We start from the raw sequence: 22,932 nt of genomic DNA, 5'->3' as shown, positions 1-22,932 counted from the left end.
GTAACTAAACTTGGAAATAATGCAATGGGGACTGTCCAAGGACTGCTGTTTTTTTTTTTTTGGGGGGGGGGGGGGGGAAGTACCCTGTAATTGTGCTAACCAACAAAAGGTGGAACATGTCACCTAAAACATTGTGCTTTAGTATCGTAATAATAATCTTCAGAGATCAGTCACCAAAATTGCACTTACCCTGGGTCATACGGGTAGAACCATGGCAGAAAGAGGATTTGAGTCTCCTGTAACTCCCAACTCAGTGTTCTTTCCTTAAAGAATGGCTGTTCTTTATGATACATAGGCCAGGCTTTAATCACTTAGCATTTGTTTAAACCCAGTCTGGCATTTTTATTGACAGATGGATGAAAACTTGAATGTTTCCTGTAGCACACCATATTAACTTTTCTCTTCAACATATTTGCTATTATTTTCTATGTAGATGTCCTCAGCTTTAAATACAACAATGCAAATGAACTCAGAGTACGTTACTATACTCTTAATAGGAGGTCTGATTATCATTCATGCATAGTTGAAAAAAATATTTAAATTTGTACTCTATCATCGCTTATAAAAATACTTACATAAAAATATGTATTTTTTTTAAGGCGCTCAGTTTATGAATGAACTCTGCAGAGTTAGTACATAAGTCATTTGTTTGGAATTACACACTTTTCCTTTGTAATGGTTGGTGGCCCGAGTCTCAAGGCAACCCACAGAAGTGTAGTAAATTCCCTACTGTGGCGCCAATGTTTACATTTGTAATGGGAAAAAGTTGAAAATGAATACAAATGTAATGCTAGTAACGGAAAGTATTTAAAATACAAGCGAAAAGAATTGGACACATGAGCTTTCGAGCCTCCAAGCGGGAGAAAGATAATGGGGATTAATGTTAGGTCATGAAGTTCCAATGCCTGGATGCTAGGTGGCGCTATTGAATCATAACAGCTCGGTCATTTGCCAAGTCAAGGGACGTTCATTTAAGGGCTGTTCCTATCACAGATATTCACACGTTCTCTGCCTTTAATTAATTTGCTTATTTGTTTTGGCTCCTAACACCACTGTGATTTGAGCTCCTAAAGAAATTATGACTAAGAAACATATTGGCGGCTCACAGCATGTCAGTTTTTAAGGGTTAAGGGGAAAAAGTATCCATAAGCACATTAATACTCATGGCTCAGAAACATGTTGAGTTCTGCCTTTTACTTCCACATTTTGGTGGGTGACTATGGATCAACTTCTCAACTTCTCTAGGCTGGCTCCAGTTTCTCGCTCTGAAAAGGTTAAGTAGTGAGCAAATATAATCCAGATTAATCAATAAAAAAAGAAATCAGACTGTGTAGGTCGAACAAGTGAGTTTGGCTGTTCTTACCCAACACATCTGTTTGGGACCCAGTTCTCTCTAATTCTAACTCAAAGCAAGGTTGAGTGGAGTTTACTCAGTGGTAAACTTCAGGGTACTTCCCTGGACATCCGCAAGTGCCCCCTGCCTGGCAAGAAATATCTGAAGGAAAATTCTAGAAAATTCTAGAAATTTCAGAAATATCTGAAGAAAAATTCTAGAAAATTCAAGAAAAATTCTCTTGGTTATTCATGTGCTAAAACTCATTGTTATTTTCCTCTTGAGTACTTATTATTATACATTTCTTCTGAGATATGCTAAAGGGGTCTCCACGGAACACAGATATTAATAAAAAATAACGTTTTAAGAAAAAATTCTAAAAATTAAGTTCCTCAAATATTTTGGGGAGGAGACAAATTCACTTGTCAGCATACCCTCCTACAAGAAATGCACGAGGTGGGGGCTAACAGTCGAGCTATTACGTAGGAAAGTTACGAACTTCCCTACATGGTTGGCTAGTCAAACAAGCAGTACTATTTGGAAGGAATTAAGAGGTATCATTCCTATCTTGAATAAGTGACAACCCATTTGACTAACAGACGTTAAGTATTTTTATGAGCTCCCCAGACGGTCATTGCTGTAAGTGCTTTTTCTTCAGTAATGAGACTGGTCTAAATATTTTTCGGATTGCTGTAGGGGGATTACTAAAAATCAGCACACACCTACAGTTTAAAAATAACAAGACAAGCGTCAAAGAAAAATGGCCAGTGGAGGGTCTGCATCTCACTCGGGTTCTATGGTCAGTTCATCTACAATGATGCAAGGGTCACTAGATCCCACAGTGTCTTCGATTTTAGTGTTTCTTCCTTCCGTTCTCTAGGCTATTCAGTTATAAAATTCTTTAAAAAGGGCAAGAGCAATGATTTCGGTGTGCCATAATCCGAGAATTTAGACTAAAAATGGGCTGACGAGGCAGCTCTGGTATGAGATCGCTAAAGTGACTTGAGGTCACTCTTTCCTTTAACCTGGGTGACACCAATGCGCTGAGCACAAGAAAACAGTGCAGGTGCTTAGTCTTTGCAGAGGCTAAGATATAGTGAGAAGCTGGCCAGGAGTGGATGTTCATCTCCTGTCCCCTGCCCCAGGGGATGTGGGACTCCTTGAGACACAGCAGTTGTGGGGCTGCTTGGCTGCCAATGTCACCACACAACAATCTCTCCAGAAGATGCCCGAGAGACCAGAGAACGTGGTGGAAAGTTCTGAGCAATCACTCAAGGGTTCAGTTTGTTATATGCATGTCGTGTGGCAGCTGAGAGCGTCACACTGGGGTGGTATTCAAAATATGTGGCAACCAATTCCACTCAGGACCTGAATTCACAATACTTGCTGAGTGTAGCACTGGGCCAGAGTCCTGAAGACTCGCTCTATGCCTGTGAATTACCTCTTTTGTTACCTCACTGTTGGATGAGGGGGCGTGGCAAGGGCAGACAGGGCGGCCAAGTGTGGGCACTGAGGGCAGTATAGGCATATTTCACTATTTTAACCACTAATACGCTGGACTGTGTGAACCGGCCTTGTGTCGGTCCCGGCCTTAAAGAAACCTTTCATCCCACCACACAGGAGTATCGGACCCCCCTTACCCTCTCTAAGGCGGCAAGCCTCAGATTATTTAATATACTCCTAGGCCTAACTCAAAAGGATAATAATCTTTATAAGGTCGAAAGACTTCGGTGGAAGTCACAAGAGCTAATAGTAACTCAATTTTCAGAAATAGCTTCTAAACGTGCTTCTGGATCATGGGACAAAGGCCCAGTTTCTGAGAAGTCATGCATCTAAATGGAGATTATAGTTGAGAAGTCAAGAGGATATCTTCTGACAATAGCACATAAGTGGGCTCTTGGGGCTGGGGTTTTTATTTGTGGTTTATTTGTATTTAAGAAGAACAAAGATAAAATGCCTCACTTATTGGGCCCACGATACTAGTTCCAGATCCAAGGACAGATGGCGTGTGTGATGTAGACTGACCGAAACTCTTCTCAAAGGCTGGGACGAGAGTGTGTTCATTTTTTTGATAACTCTGTGTCTCCAGGGTTTCGTTCATGTTTTTTAAAAAATATTTTTGTGATTTTTTATTTTTTAGAGAGAGAGAGCATGAGTGAGGGAGAGGGGCAGAGAGAGAGAGAGAGAGAGAGAGAGAGAGAGAGAGAGAATCTAAGCAGGGTCTATGCGCAGCGTGGAGCCCAATGCAGGACTTGATCCCTTGAGCCTGGGATCATGACCCGAGCCAAAACCAAGAGTCAGATGTTCAACCGACTGAGCCACCCAGGCGCCCCTCGTTCACCTGTTATCTCGTACTACGTATCACACACACAAGCGCACACACGCATTCGTGCACACACGCACTCATGCACACACGCATGCTACACAAACGGATAAAGCCAAAGAGTGGAAGTAACGAATAACCTAAACTTTTTCTGCGAAAAAGTCTAACTTAGGGTCAGACCTCACCTTGCACAAAGACCCGAGTTTATGTGATCTTACAGAGCTAAAAATTGGTCACAGCATGGCTCTTCAAATTCTTTAAGTTGCCCACTGTTGAAAGGGCAGAGGAAGGCCTACTTTCAAAAAGTGACTAGGGTCCATGATGCTTCCAGCCTTTCAGACTGCATTTCCTGTTGAGGAGACTGACCTGCAGGGCTCGCGTGAAGGTTCCTCGTCATGTGCACGTCAGAATTTACCTCGGAGGGAGACAGCGGAGACCAGGACAGCACCCACCCGCCAGCTATCTTCCTCCTGCAAACCCCTGGCGGTGGCAGGGGCCACCTGATGTAACAGGGCCCCTCTGGGCAAAGACCAGTTCACATGGGCATCGGCACCTGCTCCTGGTGCAGGTGGGGTGCGAGGTCCCTGCCTGGTGGTGAACGCGAGGCACCAGGGCTGCGTTTGGGGAACCTTTCATCTGTTTGGGGAACCTCATTTCTACACAGCAGAAGGCTGTCTCCCATTTCAGGATGATGAAACAACAACCAGAGGAGTGAATAAATATGCAAGGCTTGCAGGGCAGCAGTAGATTAAGGAGAATGGGAGAGAAACAACGTTGTTTGCCGTTCTCTCCGGATACGATAATAATGAGAGAAATAAATGATGGGTTTCTGAAAGTAATTATCTTTACAGTGATACCACAGGCACCCTCTGCACTCGTTGTCTGCTGCATTCCATTTCTCGCTTCTATTTGGAAACCACGCCATTCGTTAGAATAAAATCGCTAATTGCGTTTTCAATTTGCTTCTGTGTCTATTCTATTGCCAGCATTGGATATGCCAGAGCGCTTTGTCAGATGGAAGTAGGGCCCAAATACAGGATCACCTGATGGTTCCTTCACACCCACTTCCATCAGTGGACTCTGGCAACAGCCCTGGACCAAGGTCAATGCAAATGTTGCCAGCTTCACTTTCCAAAGGGAGAAATGGAGCCAGCAGGCCTTTCACACATGGCAAGTTTAGGTCTGGACCTGAAGCTCCCAGTTTTGGCATCTATATCTGGAGGGGTCTAAGCTTCCTTTGAAGGTCAGGGCAACTTCTCTTCATTAACAGGAGAGAAGGTTCTGCTCCTTTTATTGCCCGAGTCCTGTTCAAGGTGAGTAACCCCCAAAACGCCAAAGAGGTTGCTACAGAAGGAATTACCTGGGTCTTTGTAGATACTGAGCACACCCTTGAAGTAATGAGGTAAAAATCTTTCCAGTAAAAGCAGCACATCTTCCAACTCTTCAAGAATCCCCACAAGCAGGAAGTTTTCATTCACGTTCAGTTTTGCTCTTTCAAGGGCCCACTCACCAGGCTCCCTTCGTGGATACAAAAATGATTTCAAATCAAAGATTCATTTTCGAAATGCAGGAACAACATGCTGAGAATGGATCTCGTCAACCCATCCCCCACCATTTGTTTGAGCCCCAATCCCACCTCCTTAAGGATCAGCCCTAATATGGCTGCCGCTGGGAGCCTTCCAGCTGCCATTTGCTTTTCCACCTCTTACCGCTATCATGTTTACCTGTGTGTAACCCTGAGGCCCTGGTCAAAATATTTTTGGGAAGAATACACACACAGGCAATTAGGTCCTATAAACACTGATCAAAGGGGCGATCTGAATGGCTTTTTAATAGAAGGACCAAACCAATAAAGCTAGAAGATATGAAATCTGAAACTTACTGATACAGTAGTTCTTTAGAAATCAAAATCAGTTTTAGGTCATCCCTGCTAATCATCTTATTCTTTTAAAGAGTTTAAAGACAAGCTTTTATGTTTTTTGTTTTGTTTTACAGAAGGAAAATGGCCTCATCTCATCTGCAAGGCAGATCTCTGAGCCAAGTGCATTTCTGTTAGGGGGAAAGGATGGGAGTCATGGGAGCTGGGCTCCAGGCATGGCTGGCATTTCCCCTCTGAGGGAATTTGGGCAAGCCAGGATTCTCTTTTGAAAAACTGTAATAATAAACCTAACCCAGCTCAAATAATTGAGGGAACAAGGGGACATTTTGAAAGAGTTTTGAAAATCATCGTCTGTGTACCAGGATAAGGCATCATGAGTGCTCTTCCCAGGATCAGGAAATATATAATTAAAAAAAAAAAAACAAAAAACAAACACTTGAGGGAGTTAGGATCATGTTTCTTGGAATAAATATCTTCACTGTGACAGAAAGTGAGTCATCTGGCCCCAAGTCTTCCCAGTGTCTGAAGCACTGACCGTGAACCAGGAGGCACTTATACAGGGGTGAGGATTGGAGTGGGGAGGCCTCCTGAACTCAGGAAGTTTATGATAAAGCAGAAAGCTGACGCTTCTAGTTCCAGATTTCAGACCGTAAACAAAGTCCCGTGTTACAGGAAACTCAGCAAAGCAACAACACACATAATAATTAAGCAGTAATCACTGAACAGGCCAGAAGTACAATGGATGAGTTGTACTTCAGAAACAGTTACTTCTCTCGATCTTTTCAGGAACACACTGACCTTCTAGTCAGTGTTCCCTTTGCAGGAAAATGTCACTTCGGCTTTATTTTCCATCACGTGAAGATCATATTCATTGTTACTATCATTTTTTTCCTCCAGGCTACACGTTTGTCTAGTACAATGAACTTAAACTGCAGCGAGAGCAGGCTCACCAGAATCATCTGTGCCCCCACCTCAGGCACTGTGATTAGGTGGGGATTTCTAGCAAGTGCCCTGGGGACACTGATGCAGGAGGTGGGCAGACCACACTCTGAGAGCCTTACCATCTGAGTGAGTCACTTTCTAAAGAAGGTCTTGCATCCAAGGAAGGCTGAGGGGCTGAGGACTAGGAAGCCCATTCCGTTTTTTCTACAAGATGTGTCTCCTGAGAGAGACACTGTCAGATTTTGGGGTGTGAGCGCCCAGTGTTTCAGACCCAATTAGACAGGACATGTAGGCAAGGACGGGTGCCGATGAAATACAGGCGCTATGGGGGAGCAGTAGGGTGATGTCCACTGGTCTTTACTATCTCATGGGCTGAGCAGGGACAGCTATGAGTTAAGAATAAAAAAAGGGTCTGGTTGGCATTTCAGTTACACATCTTTATGGGCGGGTCCCAAGGCCTCTGTCAGACCCTGATCCGTTCATTTCTTCCTACATAGGACATTCAGAGTCTCCGATGCAATCTTTGGAGATTAATAGTAAACATAAACTGAATTCCAGAAGGCCGAGGGAGTAGGCATACAAGAGATTCCCCACGCAGTGCCCCCGGGTGGCTTTCCTGCCATTGTCCGTTTTAGTCTTTACCTGCATCTGGGATGCTGTCCACAAAAATATGGAATGATGTAAAATAATCTGGGGTTGGAACACTCAGGATAGTTTTCAAGAATACACTCATTGATATCCTGGAAGAGAAAACACAGCAGTGAGATGTCTCGCAATCCCTGCAGTGCTTTGTCAAATGCCGTACAGGGTGAGTAAAGTTGATACTTCAGGTCACGCGGGCAAGCCGTGGGGAGATACAGAGAATTCACAGATCTCATGAGAAATCTTTCTCGTTGTCATTTTGCCTCCTGTTCCACTGGCCAGGTGCGCATGCGGTCTGAGCATTTCCAAGATTGCTTGCTCTGTTGACTAAATTGCATTTCTGCATTTCCCTGTGGCCTGCAGTCTTTAGCTACATGATGAGCATCTTGACAGAACTATTACCCAGGGTACCCACTACCTACCGTAACTTAGACATTACCAGTCAACCGGTATACAGTTGGCACTTAATAAATATTTGTTGAGTGAATGCAGTGTGGCTTCCTTCTTAATTCATTCTGACTTAATTGGAGATCCCCGAAGAGCCAGCCCTACAGAAATGTATTTCCCTGGGTATCTGTACATCCATCAAATAATGACTGAGTACCTACAGGAGTCACATAAAGGATTTTTAGATTTTGGAGAGGTTGTAAAATAATTTCTAAGGTCATATTAGGTTAGAGAGTGACACGATGTTTGTACACGTTCTCTCACTTTTGAAGGCAACATCTGATTTCTAGATTTTCTATTTCTCTTGTGAGGTTGGACATCACGTCTCTGTCGGTGGGTAAACAGAAAGGCTAAAAGTCAACTTTTATAAGGTAGATTCATTGGCTGCCCTAGAAAAGACATGCCTGGTTCTTAAGTATTTCTAAGGAGAAACAATAATCCAATTTACAACCAAACCAAACAGCTACGGGATGTTTTTCCAGAGAATACTGGCAAGGTAGATCAAGAGTGGATGTAATTCAGAAACATGGTCACACTGTCAATGAAATTTGAGTCAGTTGAAGCCACTGTATCTGATATGACTGGGGTAGGTGATTAGATATTAATTTTTTTTTCTTTTTAGTTCAAGTTGGGAATCAGAAAAATGTACCACAAACTCTTTTTTTTAACAACACTTTCTTTCCCCCCATACCTCTTTGGTTTATATACCAATTAAATAAATTGCACCATTACAGTAACAACTGGAATAAACAGATTCAGCCACAAACACTTTAGCTGAGGACTGGAGTCTACTGTGGGAAGCAGGGGTATACAACTCTCAGAGAGGAATAAACCAGAAGCAAATGGAGTTCATCAGTCCATCCAGCCACGTGTTAAGTGAAGGGTGATGAAGAGTACTTTATTGTGTATGAAAATCCAGTAAAAATGCATGATGTTAGACCCAAAATACCTTTCTAAGAAGAATTTGACACAGAGGGGTATACAGATCTTCCTCAACTTGTGATGCAATTACATCCTAACAGCCCTTTAGAAGTTGAAAATAAGTTTAAAATGCATTGACTACATCTAACCTACCGAACATCCCAGGTTAGCCTAGCCTCGCCTACCTTAAACGTGCTCAGAACACTGACCTTAGCCTGGGCAAAGTCATCTAACACAAAGCTTATTTTATAATAAAGTGCTGAATATCTCATGTAATTTATTGACTGCTGTACTGAAAGTGAAAAACCGAATGGCTGTTGGGTGCAGAATGGTTGGAGGTGCACAGGTTGTGGGCCCTCCTGATCGCGTGGCTGACCGGGGGCGGGGGGTGGGGTGGGGGTGGTGGCGGTGGCTGTTCACTCCTGTCCAGCCTCCTGAGAGAGGCTGGTCCTGGTCCAGGAAAGAGGTCCAGATTCAAAATTCCAAGTACAGCGTTTATTGAATGCAGATCACTTCTACACCATCCTTGAAGTTGAAAAAAATTTAAGTTGAACCATCTAAAGTTGAGGACCATCTATGTAGGGATAGTCATTGCTACAAGATTATTACAACAAAATATGGCAGGATTTAAATGTTCGTTAATGGGGGATTGATTCCCTGAGAAGTTATGGTGCATTCCTACAGGGAAATATGGGGCAGCTGGCAAGGACAAGGGGACTCTACACGTATTGTTCTGAAAAGTGTCTGTGATGAATTTTCACATGAAAAAAAGCCAATTACAGGACAATATGCAGATGTAGGACAATATGAAGATAAACACGTATGTTTACATAAACACAAACATATCTAGAAGAGTAAGTACCAAACTGTTAAAAGTGGTTTTTTCTGGCAATAGATGTAATAGATGGGAATACGTTGGTTGAACTTGAACTTTATCCTTTTCTGAAATGTTATTTTCAATATAAATGTTGTATATAAAGTATCTTAAGTAAAACATTATTTTACATAAATGCTACTTCTATTGTAATATATGTATTTTACTTTTATCATCAGAAAAAGGAGATTTGCACATTGTAAAACAAATCAAAGCTTGTGGGAGGATGAGTGGGCTTTGCCCTAAGGATGCTCTGACCTCCCTTCCTCCCTTACAGTCCGGGGGACCCCTGGCAGGTGGCATCTCCCAGGGACCTGAGCCTTAGGTCAGAAGGACCCAGTAATTGGGCTGCTGTCTGAAGGAGGGAGCCAGGAGCTGGGTGTGGAGCAGAGCACAGGAGATCCCTGGCCAGGGCAGGGATGATCAGAGGTGGAGACTTCACGCCAAAGGGCTGAGTAGGTTGGTGGTGGTTTAGGGGGTGTCGAGAGATGTGTCTCATACACTGTCACCGCCCGCCACCCAGAGACCCGTCTTAATAGGAGGGGCGGGCGACAGAACCTGCCAAAGCCGCCCAGAGAGTCCACAGCATCCATGCTTCTCCAGAGCTCACTTTACAGTTTCCTTTGAATGAGAGCTGTGTCATTATTTGTTTAGGTGGGAAGTCCATGAGAGCACACACTGTCTGCTCACTGTGTCTCCAGCACTTAGCACCTTGCCTGGAAAAAGCAGGCGTGCAATAAATACTCAGCAAATAGATGAACAAATGGCAGAAGGAAAAAGCCTCGACACACAGCTGGGATGCTGTCCCCGGTGACCCTGGCCTGGAGCTTAACAGGATCAGACGGAGGACGTCAGCATCGGCTGGTGGGGGCGGGAGCAGGGAGGGCTGAGGAGGTGCAGGGGCCTGTGAAGGTCATTTCCCTATTGGAATCCACAAATAACCCTACAAGGTCAATTTATGGGAAGACATAAATTCCTAGTTTAAGAAGTGCCGTTAGCAATTTTTCTTTTCTTAGATCAAGGCATGTCCCGGGGGATTTTAGAGTTCCATTTGAGCCCATTAGAGGTTGATGAATGGTGTTGACCACAACCATCCTATGGAAATGCTATGGGAGGACATAAATAAAAGATGACTCAGGTGTAAGGTCAAAAAAGAGCAGAAAATGAGCTGTGAAGACCCACACATTTAGCTGCCTGCAGCTTAGCCACAGTGACGAGGGACACTTCACCACAGCTCAAGGACGAGGGGGCCTCAGGAAACTGCTCCTGGCCACTCACACAGTCCACTCTTCATGGACCTGAGACCCTCCGTGAGTGGCCTTTGGTGTCCAGGGAAACTGAAGGGGACAAGTGTCAACACAGCTGCTCATACAATTTCCTGCGACAGGTGTGACTGACTCCCCAGGACCATTGGGTTTCTCCCCGTGTTAATGGTGTTATCGTTGGTGTTCAGGCTTCTGCCAGCCTGTGTTGTTTGACAGTTGTTTTTATTTTTATTTTATTACTTTTTTATGGTCACCCTTTTATACAGGAGTTGTGTGTGTGTGTGTGTGTATATATACACATACATATATGTATATATATGTATATATACACATACACATATGTATATATATGTATATATACACATACATATATGTATATATGTATATATACACATACACATATGTATATATGTATATATACACATACACATATGTATATATATGTATATATACACATACATATATGTATATATACACACATATATACATATATATGTGCATACACACACAATTATTTCAGGATAAGGTTGCTTTAAATAGCTTTCATCTTTATTGAAGCTTGACAGCTTTGCTCTAAGATGGTCATCATGGTGATGACGTTAGCTAAGCGGGCCAGCACTTGCCCTGATTTGTTCATCCAGTGCCTGGATGCTGGCAGATACCACGGGCTCCCACAGCGCCCTCCTCTGCTCACGTCTTGCCCTCTTTTAAGATTGGATCTGAACATAAGTCCCTACTCTGCTCATATTCTCACATTATTAGGGAAATGAGACATTATAAGTGAATATCCCAGATAACTACGAGAATCCTTTTTGTGGTCAAAACCGCCAAAAAAAATTAGACCAATTTTGGTGAAACTTACTCTAAACTGTACTATTTGAAAAAACATATGCTTATACCATCTAGGGATTTGTGTGTGTGTGTGTGTGGGGGGGGCAGTGGTGTTACAGGGAAACCATCTTTTATTGATTTCCTCCTGTAACCTTTCACAGGACGGATTGTGATGAACAACACTCACCTTCTGAGTGCCAACAGGGCCCCTTTGACAGGAAAGGCCAGTCACGACATCCAGACCCCGGAGTTACTCCTGATCTCTCTCTCTACACCCAGCTCCGCATCCACTCGATTGCCCAGCCCTGCACCAGTTTCCTAATCTGCACTCTTCTACCCATTACACTCTACGGCCCCCGTTCTGCGCCTCTCCAGTTAGAATCTCCTCTTCCCCTGCCCTCCCCCCACACGCATTCTCCGCAGGGCTGTCCCGGCAACCGAGTGCATTGATCCGTGCCACTCCCCTGTTCAAAAACTTTCAATGGCTCTTATTGACAACGCAGCTAGGGCACCTGGTAAAAATGCTAATTCCCTGGCCCTACCAGCAGCATGTGCGACACGATGGGTTTGTCTGGGATCGGGCTAGGAATCTGTACTTTAGAGAACCTCTGATGATTTTGAGAAGAGGTCACTCTTCATGAGCCGCCAACACCATGCCATTAGCGAATTCCACGCCTTCGCTCACCCATCTTCCTTTGCCTGGAATCTCTTTCTCCCTCATCCCCTGGTCCCAACAGCAGGCCCATGTTTTGCAGCCGTTGCTGGCAGGGTGAGTATTAGCACACTAGAGTCCACCTAGGCTTGTCACTCAGGTCAAGGGAATGAAGGTGGCCTTGACCATGGCTCGTTTCCATCCCGGCTCTTCACTGCCAGCCACACTGGGTAGGCGGGGCCGTCCAGCACAGCACGTCCTCCTCACCGTTGGCTACAGCCCCAAAAGTCCCCACAGCTGGGTCTGCTCCCACCATGCCCTGCTGGTGGCCAGAGATCCGCTCTATGTAGAAGGACTCTGTAACAATGCCCACAGAGGGATTCCCACCTGGACGGAGTGCCACTTGGTGTCCCAAAGTGAGGTTCTCCCCTCCCCCTTGCAGGGGCTCTTGCCTGTATTACCACTTGTGCCCTCCGTACTTGGGCTTGCTCTTGGGCCGCACTTGGGCATGCCCACCCACGCTCCCCTGCCCTGCTTCCTTCTCCTCGCCCCGTACGGCCATGCTCCTGCAGGCCTCATGCCTGCTTCCAACCGAGACAGAAAGCTGCTTGTTTATTTCTGTGCAGAGAGAGGACTTAAATGCTTCCTCTCCCGGCTGTAGTTTTGGAAAGAGTGGAAGGATTGAAATCCCAGGTGGAGTTAATCTTATCACAAAGGGTGAATTTAGAGACAATTCATCTTTTATTTATTCTTTTATAAGGCAGCACCTTGTCTAAAAACTACTGAATTGAAAAAAGACTTTTTGGTGTTCTTATATAGTTCCTTGCCGATGACACTGGCTTTGTCTGTATGGTCTCAGAGGTTAGAAGAAAGGATTTCTGATGCTTTTAGCAGCAGAAACCTTGAGAGGCCACAGGCAAAGCTGCCCAAATGAGGTAAAGGAAATTTGGGTTTCGGGCTCAGCCTGGCAATTAGTGAGTTGGGTGTCTTTAGATAGATTATGCTGTCTTGAGCCTCAGTTTCCCCACGTGCATAACTTGGGGCTGAGCCATATAATCTCAGTCCATGAAACCATATTAATGGCCCTGGTGCCTCAAATTAACTAACTTTTAAGAATAGTGTTGTAATCTGAAGATCTAGAAAAAGTGGTAACTTTTTTTATGCTAAAATTTACGCATTTATAAAAGGCTTCCACTCAGCATTTACCATATAAACGTCTCACCTTCAGGGAAGGCAGAGGGTGGGGAAAGGACCAGGGCTGGTACCAAAGACACCTCAGTTCACATCTAGGCTGTACCAATTAGTAATTGTGGAGTCTAGCAAATGTCTACTACTTAGAGGCTCAAGGTGCTCATCTGTAAAATGGGGATGATAATACCTGCGTTACTCTTTCTTTAGATTAGAAATCACGTACACAAATTATTTTTCCTGCCACCCAACTTTTTCGACTAGTCCATCTTCATCACATCGGTAGCATCTCAATCCCTCTTTCCCTTAGCTTATATTTAAACACATCATGACTGGTGATTGCAATAGTTTTAAAAACAGAGACATCAGCTAACTCATGGAGAAAACACAGAGGGGAAAAAAAACCAAGGCAATATGAAACGTGCTATTTGTGGCAAGCCAAAATAACAACACGATTTGATGGAAAACGAAACAGTATTATGCAATTACTTCTCATGACATCTCCTCTTACTCCGTACATGAAACAATGTAATAATACCATGCCCAAGAAAAGCGCTTTTTCCGTGTGGATTAAAATCAAACTGGGAGCCCGTCTTGACACTTTAAGCACACAGATATCAGGAAGAAGTTGAAGGGTGAAGTAAAAGACACAACAAAGGACACCTTCCTGTGCTGGATGTGGCTTCCAACATGGCCACGTTGGAAGTGGGACAGAGAAAAATGACTGAGTGTCAGTCACCGTGGAAGCACTCCCTGAATCCTTGACCTGTAGACAGATCATGGTAATCAGATCATGCACTTAATGGTTTAGTCAATTTAGAGAAATGGAAAGGATGTGGTCTAAGCTAACTTTTATCGTACCCTACATTCTTCCCTGTAAGCCTTTTTAAGCCTTATCAAGAAATTTGAACCAGAACCAGAAGAGTCAGGGAAGACTTTTTAGTGAGGCTTAATGGAGTTGGACGTGGCAGATGGCCAGAAACCAATGTTCTCTCGTTCTGTGCTCATGCCAGGCGTGAATTACTGATGACACGCTCTTTCTAGTAGTGATGGGAAGTACCGTCAGAATCCTTCTCAACAGAGTCCACCTCCCAGGATCAAGCAGAGTAGCACTTTGCTCCCGCTGTTACCAGCACGGCATGTGACGCCGGATGGATAACACCTATGGCGTTTTGGTGGCTTTGTGGCCCTGTACCCCACTTCTCAGTCTGTCGCTGTGTATCTGGTTGCAGGATGGCAGGCAAAGGATTGTGGGTGAGTATAAGTCTGCATTTATTTTAGCCAATAACCATATTCACTGGAGGCTCTAGTCCAGTGGAGCTCCTGAAACTGAAACAATTACAGACATAAGAGATAAAATATTTTTTGAAGTCCTCCATTTGGACTGCAAGCTCGTGAATTTCAGGTTTCTACTGCACTAAACTCAAGAAAAAAAAGTAGTCATGGTTTTATCCTGAACTGTTTGAAGATGAGGATCCATCCGTTATCTAGGTCAGTTTTCACTCGATTTCAATGGACCCTTTTCAGGTAGCTGCAACAAAATTTAGTGAGCACTCGTGATGACTGTGCGTAGGATCCTGTACAGGCAGTAAGTGCTGCTTTCCAGAAATGTCTTTGCACTTCTTCTGTTTACACACAGTGTTATTAAAACAAGGAACCATGGTCTTTGAGATCAAGGAGTTGTGATGCTTATCAGAGATATGGTGACCACAATCACTATGATTTCCTAAAGAGATGAAAAATTTGGGGCGTTTATACAAATAAAAACGACAACACTCAGATGGAGCCCAGCTGACAAAGACTTTCTATTTTTATAGCAAAATATTTATCATGGTATTGTTTATAAGATCAAAAACAGTTATAAACTCTTCAAATATGGAAATTGGGTAAGCTATAACATATCTAATTGTAAAATAGTTGCAGTCATTTAAAATATTTACAGAGCATAGGTAACAATAAGAAAAATGTATATGTGAGAAACGTAACGACCCACATTTTAAGAATAGACTAGAAAGATGCGGCCCAAAAATTTTAACAAAGGTTGGGTGTGAAATGGTGGAGCTGTGTATTTCCCCCCTCTTTTTCTTTTCTAGTCTTAAAATCTAATTGACCTTACATTTTCTACTTGAAAAAAGGTTTTCAGTTTTTGTTAAAGTTAATACATGCACCCCCAAAACCCGTTAATAAAAAGTTTGAAATGAAAAGTATCTCTTGTTCTCTCCTTCTCAGTTGTACTTGGCAGAGCTAACAATACCATTTAACTAGACTCTATGTCTTCCTACAGCTTGGTCTACTCCCTTGTTTTGCTGGAGCACATCTTCAAGCAACTTTTTGCTCTGCTGTTTTCTAGCTTACAGTGTTGCCGTAAAGAATTTATTGTTGGTAACATTCGCAATACTTTGTAGGTGATTGTGTGCGCGCGTGCGTGCGTGCGTGTGTGTGTGTGTGTGTGTGTGTGTACGTTTAAATAATATTCTCTCCTTGGTTTTCTCAATTCTTTAATTTTAGATTTCTTTGTAGTTGGATTGCGGACCTTGCCTGATCCAATAAGAGACACTTATTCTTTAATTTTTTTTCTTATTCTTTGTTTTTTTGCTTTTCTTCAAGGAAATTTCCTTTATTTTATCTTCCATATCCTTCTATTAAATTTTTTTATTGCAAAAGTCATATTTTAATGTCTAAGAATTCTTTCTTGATACACCCCGATTTTTTTATGTCATTTGCTCTTTTTATTTGTTTTTAATTTTTTTTTACGTTTATTTATTTTTGAGAGACAGAGAAAAGCAGACCACAAGTGGGGGGAGGGGTAGACAGAGAGAGAGACACAGAATCCGAAGCAGGCTCCACGCTCTGAGCCATCAGCACAGAGCCCCACGCGGGGCTTGATCTCACGAACTGCAAGATCACGACCTGAGCCGGAGTCAGACGCTTAAATGACTGAGCCACCCAGGTGCCCCGCTCTTTTTATTGATGTAATATTTTCTCGAAATCTGAGGAAACTAAGAAGAGTTCTCTTTGAAAGCCTACCTTTTTCCTGAAATTTCCATCTCCTTCAGGGTTACACTTTCTGCTTGATTATTTCAGCTCCTCTCTTACAAGGTGTAGCCTTTTCTAAAATATCTACGGAGCTTTGCTTGTCCCTGCATATTTAACAACGAGTCAGTAAACACTGATGGAGAATTGTGTGCCATTGGGAGGGTTTCTCAATCGGTGGGCTTCATCATTTTGCTGAGGGTTACTTAATTGCCAGATGGGTAGTGGGAGAGTCTTTGTCCTGGGGACATTCACATTCTTTGGGACACATTTCACCTGGGACACAGTTGCTGGACGTTCCCACATGGGAATGGGCAAAGGGTTACTCTTCCACATGGAGATCTCCGGTCAATCCCTGTTGTTAGCCTCTTGCTCTGTAGTCACTCTCAATTGTGCCTGGCACTTCCACACAAGGCCCCGGGGCTCAGGCAGACTGGATTATTATTCAGCTGTCTTTCCTACTCTGAATGCACTCCTGGCTGTGGTCTCCTTGGTCCCACTTCACTTACCAATATTCTATTTCCTCTCCTATGTATTTGTTCAAGCATATCATCCTGTTGTTCTCCCCATTGTTGTGTGTCTGACCTTTAAAAATTCTCTTAGTACCTATCAGCTGAATGAGGTCTTGGGAGAGAATTAAATGGTGTGATCCACTGTCTTCTTGAACTGAAAAGCAAGGGCTAGTTTCCTCACCCCCAGGCTCATGCTCCATTACTAATGCATAGATGAAGAAACTGAAATAAAATATACGCCAAAGAAAACTCAACTTCAGATATCTAATACTTTACAAATACCAATTTCAAGTCCTTGTTACTTTAAGATACTATGTTTTGATTCAAATATTAATGCAACATTTTACATGTTAAGATGCCCATAAATATCAAATATGCTTCAGTTTTGCAACATAAATTCCTGCCTTTGTGGGAGATTTCTCTTTTTGTCCTCAAGCCTATGGCAAACTGACAGAAAAGTCTCCTCTCGCTAAATAAGGAAACTCATCAACTGCACAGCAAGGCACCCTGACCAGCAGCAATGTTGTTGCACTGACAGTTTATGTCATCTCATAAAGAAATCGAGATGCAAATTTAAACAAAAGTTTGTCGGTAAGGGCAACATGAGAAGACACAGACTCACTACATGGCTCTGGGCTCTCTCTGCACCTTAAAAAGTGAAATTACAAATAATAATGTAAGAAAGCAGCAGCGAGGAAGCACCTGGCTTCTGACCTTTTAGGCTCCTCTGCTTTTTAGGATTGGGGACACTGGCGCCTCTCTCTGACAGCCAAGAAAAATCTTCCTGTCTCAAATGCAAAGCCTGGAATGCCATCTTGACCACTTTCCAAAATGTTTATAAAAACACCAGTTGAACGCATGAAATCAACCATCACTTTGTGATAAAACTCCAGGTAGGAGGAACAACCCGTCCATTCTCTCTGCAGGGACTTGAGCTTCCTGACAATTGCTGAGAGAAGGCGATAGGATAATAATCAAAGGGACTACCATAAGGGCCGCCTGGGTGGCTCAGTCGGTTGAGCGTCCGACTTCGGCTCAGGTCACGATCTCGCGGTCCGTGAGTTTAAGCCCCACGTCAGGCTCTGTGCTGACAGCTCAGAGCCTGGAGCCTATTTCAGATTCTGTGTCTCCCTCTCTCTCTGACCCTGTCCCATTCATGCTGTCTCTCCCTGTCTCAAAAATAAATAAACGTTAAAAAAAAAATTCAAAGGGACTACTATAGACAGATGCTAGCAGACAGTGAATGCTCATGCCATGTCCACACAGAGACAACGCTGACTCTACAGTTATGGAAGGTGGCGAAGTTGCAGGATGGAGGGTCAGAGAAATATTTATGGCATAGGATTAGTGACAGAGAGGCTTGCTGTGAGTAGATTGCAGGCCGTGGCCCTGACCAATTATTTTCAGTTGGTCCCCAAAATTCACGGGCCACGGTGGGGCCAATTGAGGCCATCCTCTTAGGTTTGTGGAAATAATTGGGCTCAGACAGGGAGCTGAGCCGGGCACAATATCACAAAGGATCACAGCCACCCTCAGGTCTGCCTTCCTCCCTCTTCCAATATGTCACCTTACTGGGTGTGGTCACGTTTGTGGGAAACATCATAGCTGTGTTCCCCCATCCCCTTGAGGGCCTTTCACCTCCCTAGAGGTACTGGGTACTCTCAAGCCCTCTCTGGCTTCCTCCCCGACTCCTACCTATCCAAAATAGCTCACAGCTCAGAGTCTAGCAGAAACAATGCACACAGAGGTATAAATGAGTGATCAAGCTAAATGTGCTTCCCAGAAATATTTGCATTTCAATGGGGGGACAGTCATTTAGCCCAAAGAATTAAGGTTCTAATGCTTATTTGTTTTTGAGAGAAAGAGAGCACAAGCAGGGCAGGGGAGGAGAGAGGGGGACAGAGGTTCCAAAGCAGGGTCTGGGCTGACAGCAGCGAGCCTGATGTGGGGCTCAAACTCGCGAACTTTGAGATCATGACCTGAGACAAAGTCAGATGTTCAACCAACTAAGCCACCCAGGTGTCTCCCAAAGAATTAAGGGTCTAATGGTGAGGGAGCATAGGAGGAGGAGGAGGAGGAGGAGGAGGAGGAGGAGGAGGAGGAGGAGAGAGGACTACCCAACCGATGTTAACAAGGGGAAGAATAGGTTTCTTGTGTGCAACAGTGTTAAATACTATGTAGTATCTATACTCCAAATACCAAAAATATCTTTTAAAGCACATGGCAATTTTTTAAAAAGGATTTTAAAATTTGTTGTAATTTTGGTCTATCGTGTCGATATCAAGTATTTCCAGCAAAACACGTCATTTTCTTCGTCATTTTAGTCTCCATTATCCGTTGTGAATGAATAGAGGCCCTTTGAGCCTATAAAAAGCTGGGACACCAACCACGCCTTCAGGAGGGCGCACGGCACACAGGTGGGGTGCCGGGCAGGCTTCCTGAATGCAACTCTCTGAACCTTCTGAAAGCCACACCTGCTTGGTCCGATGCTGTTCCAGGCTCCAGGGCAGGAAACGCTGCCAACTAAGCTGAACTTTGCCAGATTGTGTGGTTATTTTATTAGGTGAATAAATGTCTACAGATTCTAGTGCAAAAACACTGGGCCCAACCCAGTTTTGTACAAACATTTTCAGCACTAAAAGTGGAATACATTATCAGGCACCAGTTCTCATAATTATAGTTTTTTTGGCTAACAATCATTTTCCTTCTCTGTACATAGAGTGTCTGGAATATTTGCACAAAGAATGTCTTTAAGCAGAGGTTAGCCCCTGTAGGATTTACTTAAGAAACCACTGGACATCCTAAATTTTATACAAGTGAGACATCTTGAGAGTCCCATCTTGACAAAAAATTGGGGGTATAAATTTTATGGGGTCATAAATTAAGAGGACTGAATCCAGTGATTAGTTGAAGGAATACTGAGAAAAAAGGTAGAGGTGGGTTATCATTTTTTTTAATGCTATATGGTTAGAAATGAAACAAAGATAAATTTTTCCTGGAATTCTAATTTAAAATTTTCCATTAGAATTTTCTTACATAGTTTATATCTCTGATGCCACAATATGGTCTAAAACAATTTTATTTCAGGGATTTTTAATTTGGGGTAGCTCAAAATTGGTTGTTCATTGTCTTTAAACAATTCAAACCCAAACCTTCCATAAACCAATGCCAAAATTCTTTAATTACATTATGAATTAAGTATCTACTATTTTTAAGGTATCATATTAAGTACTCTGGCCCCAAGTAGATGACAAATAATTGTGTCTGTCTTCCTTTATTTGTAGCTTATAATACGTCCTCTTACTAACATTTATATAGAATTTCTTCTTAGTAGTTCATTTCCTTTATTTGTATGTGGTGTTTCTCTTCATTAATGCCTTTGCCTCATATTAAAATTTGTCTTATAAACTTTCCTTTAGTACTTAAACGGTGACCTTCTCCATCCCATTATTTTGAGCCTCTCTATTTTCAATAGGTGAACAAATTTAATCATTTGTCTCTACTAGGATTATTGATGTACTTAGATTTGCTTCTACATATTCCTTCGCGTTTTCTGTTTGCTATTCTTTTTCTCTTCTCGTGTCTTCTGTTGGTTTAATAAAGATCTTAATAATACCCTTTGCCTTTCCTCTGCTGCTTTAGAATTAAAGGCTACATTTTTATTATTTTCATGATTACCTTTACATTTTTAATATTCTGAGAATTCTTTTCCCCAAATATATGGTTCTGACAGCTTTACAAATAATAACGTAACATAAAATACTTTCGTTACTTGGGAGGCTTTGAGGAGGGGTGCAGAATTTTAAAAATTCATTCATATATATATATATATATATATATATATATATATATATGGATGATGGCCAGAAAGATGAACAGTCACCTAAAGTTTTTAATATTCAAATTTAACTAGAAAAAAGTTTTCTAATAAGGTCTGAGGTAATTTTTTTCCCCATGGCTTAATTTATGACATTCCTTGGGAGCAGATCTCCTGTCCGCCACAACTGAGCATGGCCCAAGCCAGTCATGAGACTGCAGATGCTGCTCAGGGACCCAGTCACCCTGCCAGTGCTGTCACTGGGCAGGCTGACAGCACTGATGTCGGTCCCACTGCCTCCCATGCCCGCAAAATCTGAAGTAATTTAATTTGTTTACAGCCCTCCCAAATCTAGAAGGATCTTAGCACTTTTAACTATCCGTGAAACACCATACACCCATCTTATCAATGCTATCTAATTCAACACTTTTTAACACACCCCAAAAACTTGTAGCACTTAGTATTGAACTCATTTGCCAACATCTTTTAATCAATGGCTATTTTCATCTTTTAATCAATGGCAATTTAATCAATGGCTATCACTCTTTTAATCAATGCTACACCTTCCCTACTTTTCTCTATGGAGAAAAGTATGGAGAAATCCATCTTTTAATAGAGCTTTCAGTGAAGTCCGTAAGTGGTAAACTACCTTTCTACGTCCATAAAAGTCTATACACTGATTGTTTCACTGGGTATAAAATTCTACTTTGACACTTTCCCTTAGCACTTTGGAGATATTACTCTACTGTTATCTGGCAGCTATTGTTGCTGATGAGAAATCTGTCACTAGCTTAATTATGTTTCCTTCATTGGTCATCTGCTTTTCTGATTTTTCCTTAACATCCTCTATTGTCATTCTAAAGTATTTGGGGGTAAATTTAACTTTGTTTATGCTGGTCAGTATTTGTGGTGCACTCTTAGTCTGAAGAATCACATCTCCAATTTTAGAATATCCTATCCTTCAATTGCTTCAAATATTTCTTGTCTACCATCCTCTTTTTCTGGAGCCATTGAATAACTACTGGAATATGACAAGCTCTTTCCCATATCTCTTAACTGTTCTTTATCTGTCTGTGTATCTATCTATGTATCCTTGTATCTATCTATCATCTATCTATCTTCTATCTCTCTGAATTGCATTTTGGTCAGCTCCTCTTGCCAACTTTTTAATTCATAAAGTTTCTCTTTAACTCTACACAGTTTAAAGTTTATTTCATTTCTTAAATTTTTATTTTTAATGACCATATTTTCAAGACTTGTAATTAACTCTTTTTTAATATGCTCGTGTTCTTGTTTCATATTTTTGTTGCATACTTTCCTATTTTTTAATGCAAGTTATTCATTCGTTTATCTTTTCAAACATACCAGGCATAATTATTTCTAAGTCTTTGTCAGATTGTTCCTGAAAGCCATCTGGAGTGAAGTCATGTTTCAATAGATTTTGCTGCCTGTCTCTTTTGGTATTAGATTTTCTCTCATGTCCTCAGGATGTCTGGCCTGCAGGATCATTTTTGTTGGTTGGTTGGTTGGTTGGTTATGTACGTATGTATATATGTTTTTTATTTTCCTGCAGGCTCATTTTGAGTGGGAGGTTTGCTCTCATTCTTGCTCTCTCATTCTTTCCCCTCCCTTCCTCCTCTCCCTGTTTCTTTTTTCCTCCCTCCCTCTTTTTTCCTCCCTCCCTCCCTACTTCTGTCATTCCCTAGTGGTTTTGTAGTTACTACCATCTGAACTCCTGAGCACTTACCCCAGAAACAGGTCACCCTTGTACTTCTCATGGGAACAATGGGGATACTACAGATCTGGTTACCAAACAGAAAGAATTTGGTTCACTTCCTACTTGTGAGGTTATAGCTTTGTTTTCCCACCTCTCTCTTTCTATAAACTCTTAACAAGGCCACAGCTGCAGCAATAGGTCAGCAAGTCATTTTGTTCAGCTTTCTTTGCTTGAGGGAAGGGGAAGTGTGGTTCCCCATCTCAAGCCCTAGGTCAAATCTCTGACCTCGTTCTGGTCCCATCTTGACAGGGGTGCATTTAGTCTCCTTGACTTTTCAGGAGCCCAATTTCTGGCTGTCACTGCCTGATTCTGGATCGAGCCCAGCTGGCCTGTAGCTTCACCACTGCTTACTACTCTGTTATTGCTCCAGGCATGGGTAAGCTCTTATTTTCTAACTTGGTAAATACGTTGGACTTCCTTCTTTTAATATTCTATCTATCGCCAGAAAAGAATAATGAACACAGAGGCGTGGGCAGTCTCAAGTATGGGAAGTGCG

At 42.5% G+C, this 22,932-nt stretch overlaps 1 protein-coding gene across 7 annotated transcripts in view; it reads right to left on the bottom strand.

Annotated features, from left to right (window-relative positions):
* UST (uronyl 2-sulfotransferase) overlaps nt 1-22,932 on the bottom strand; it is a 314,823-nt gene that overhangs the window by 58,750 nt on the left and 233,141 nt on the right. For all 7 annotated transcript variants that reach the window (XM_058735595.1, XM_058735598.1, XM_058735592.1 and 4 more), the window contains 2 exons: nt 7,120-7,217; nt 5,017-5,174 (listed from right to left, as the gene is read on the bottom strand). In XM_058735595.1, the coding sequence (XP_058591578.1) occupies nt 5,017-5,174; nt 7,120-7,217 (256 nt within the window). The remainder of the gene's footprint in view (nt 1-5,016; nt 5,175-7,119; nt 7,218-22,932) is intronic.

Source organism: Neofelis nebulosa, chromosome 6, assembly GCF_028018385.1.
Source record: "Neofelis nebulosa isolate mNeoNeb1 chromosome 6, mNeoNeb1.pri, whole genome shotgun sequence".
In the NCBI taxonomy this organism is placed as follows: Eukaryota; Metazoa; Chordata; class Mammalia; order Carnivora; family Felidae; genus Neofelis; species Neofelis nebulosa.
This window is presented reverse-complemented; position numbering and strand designations above follow the sequence as displayed.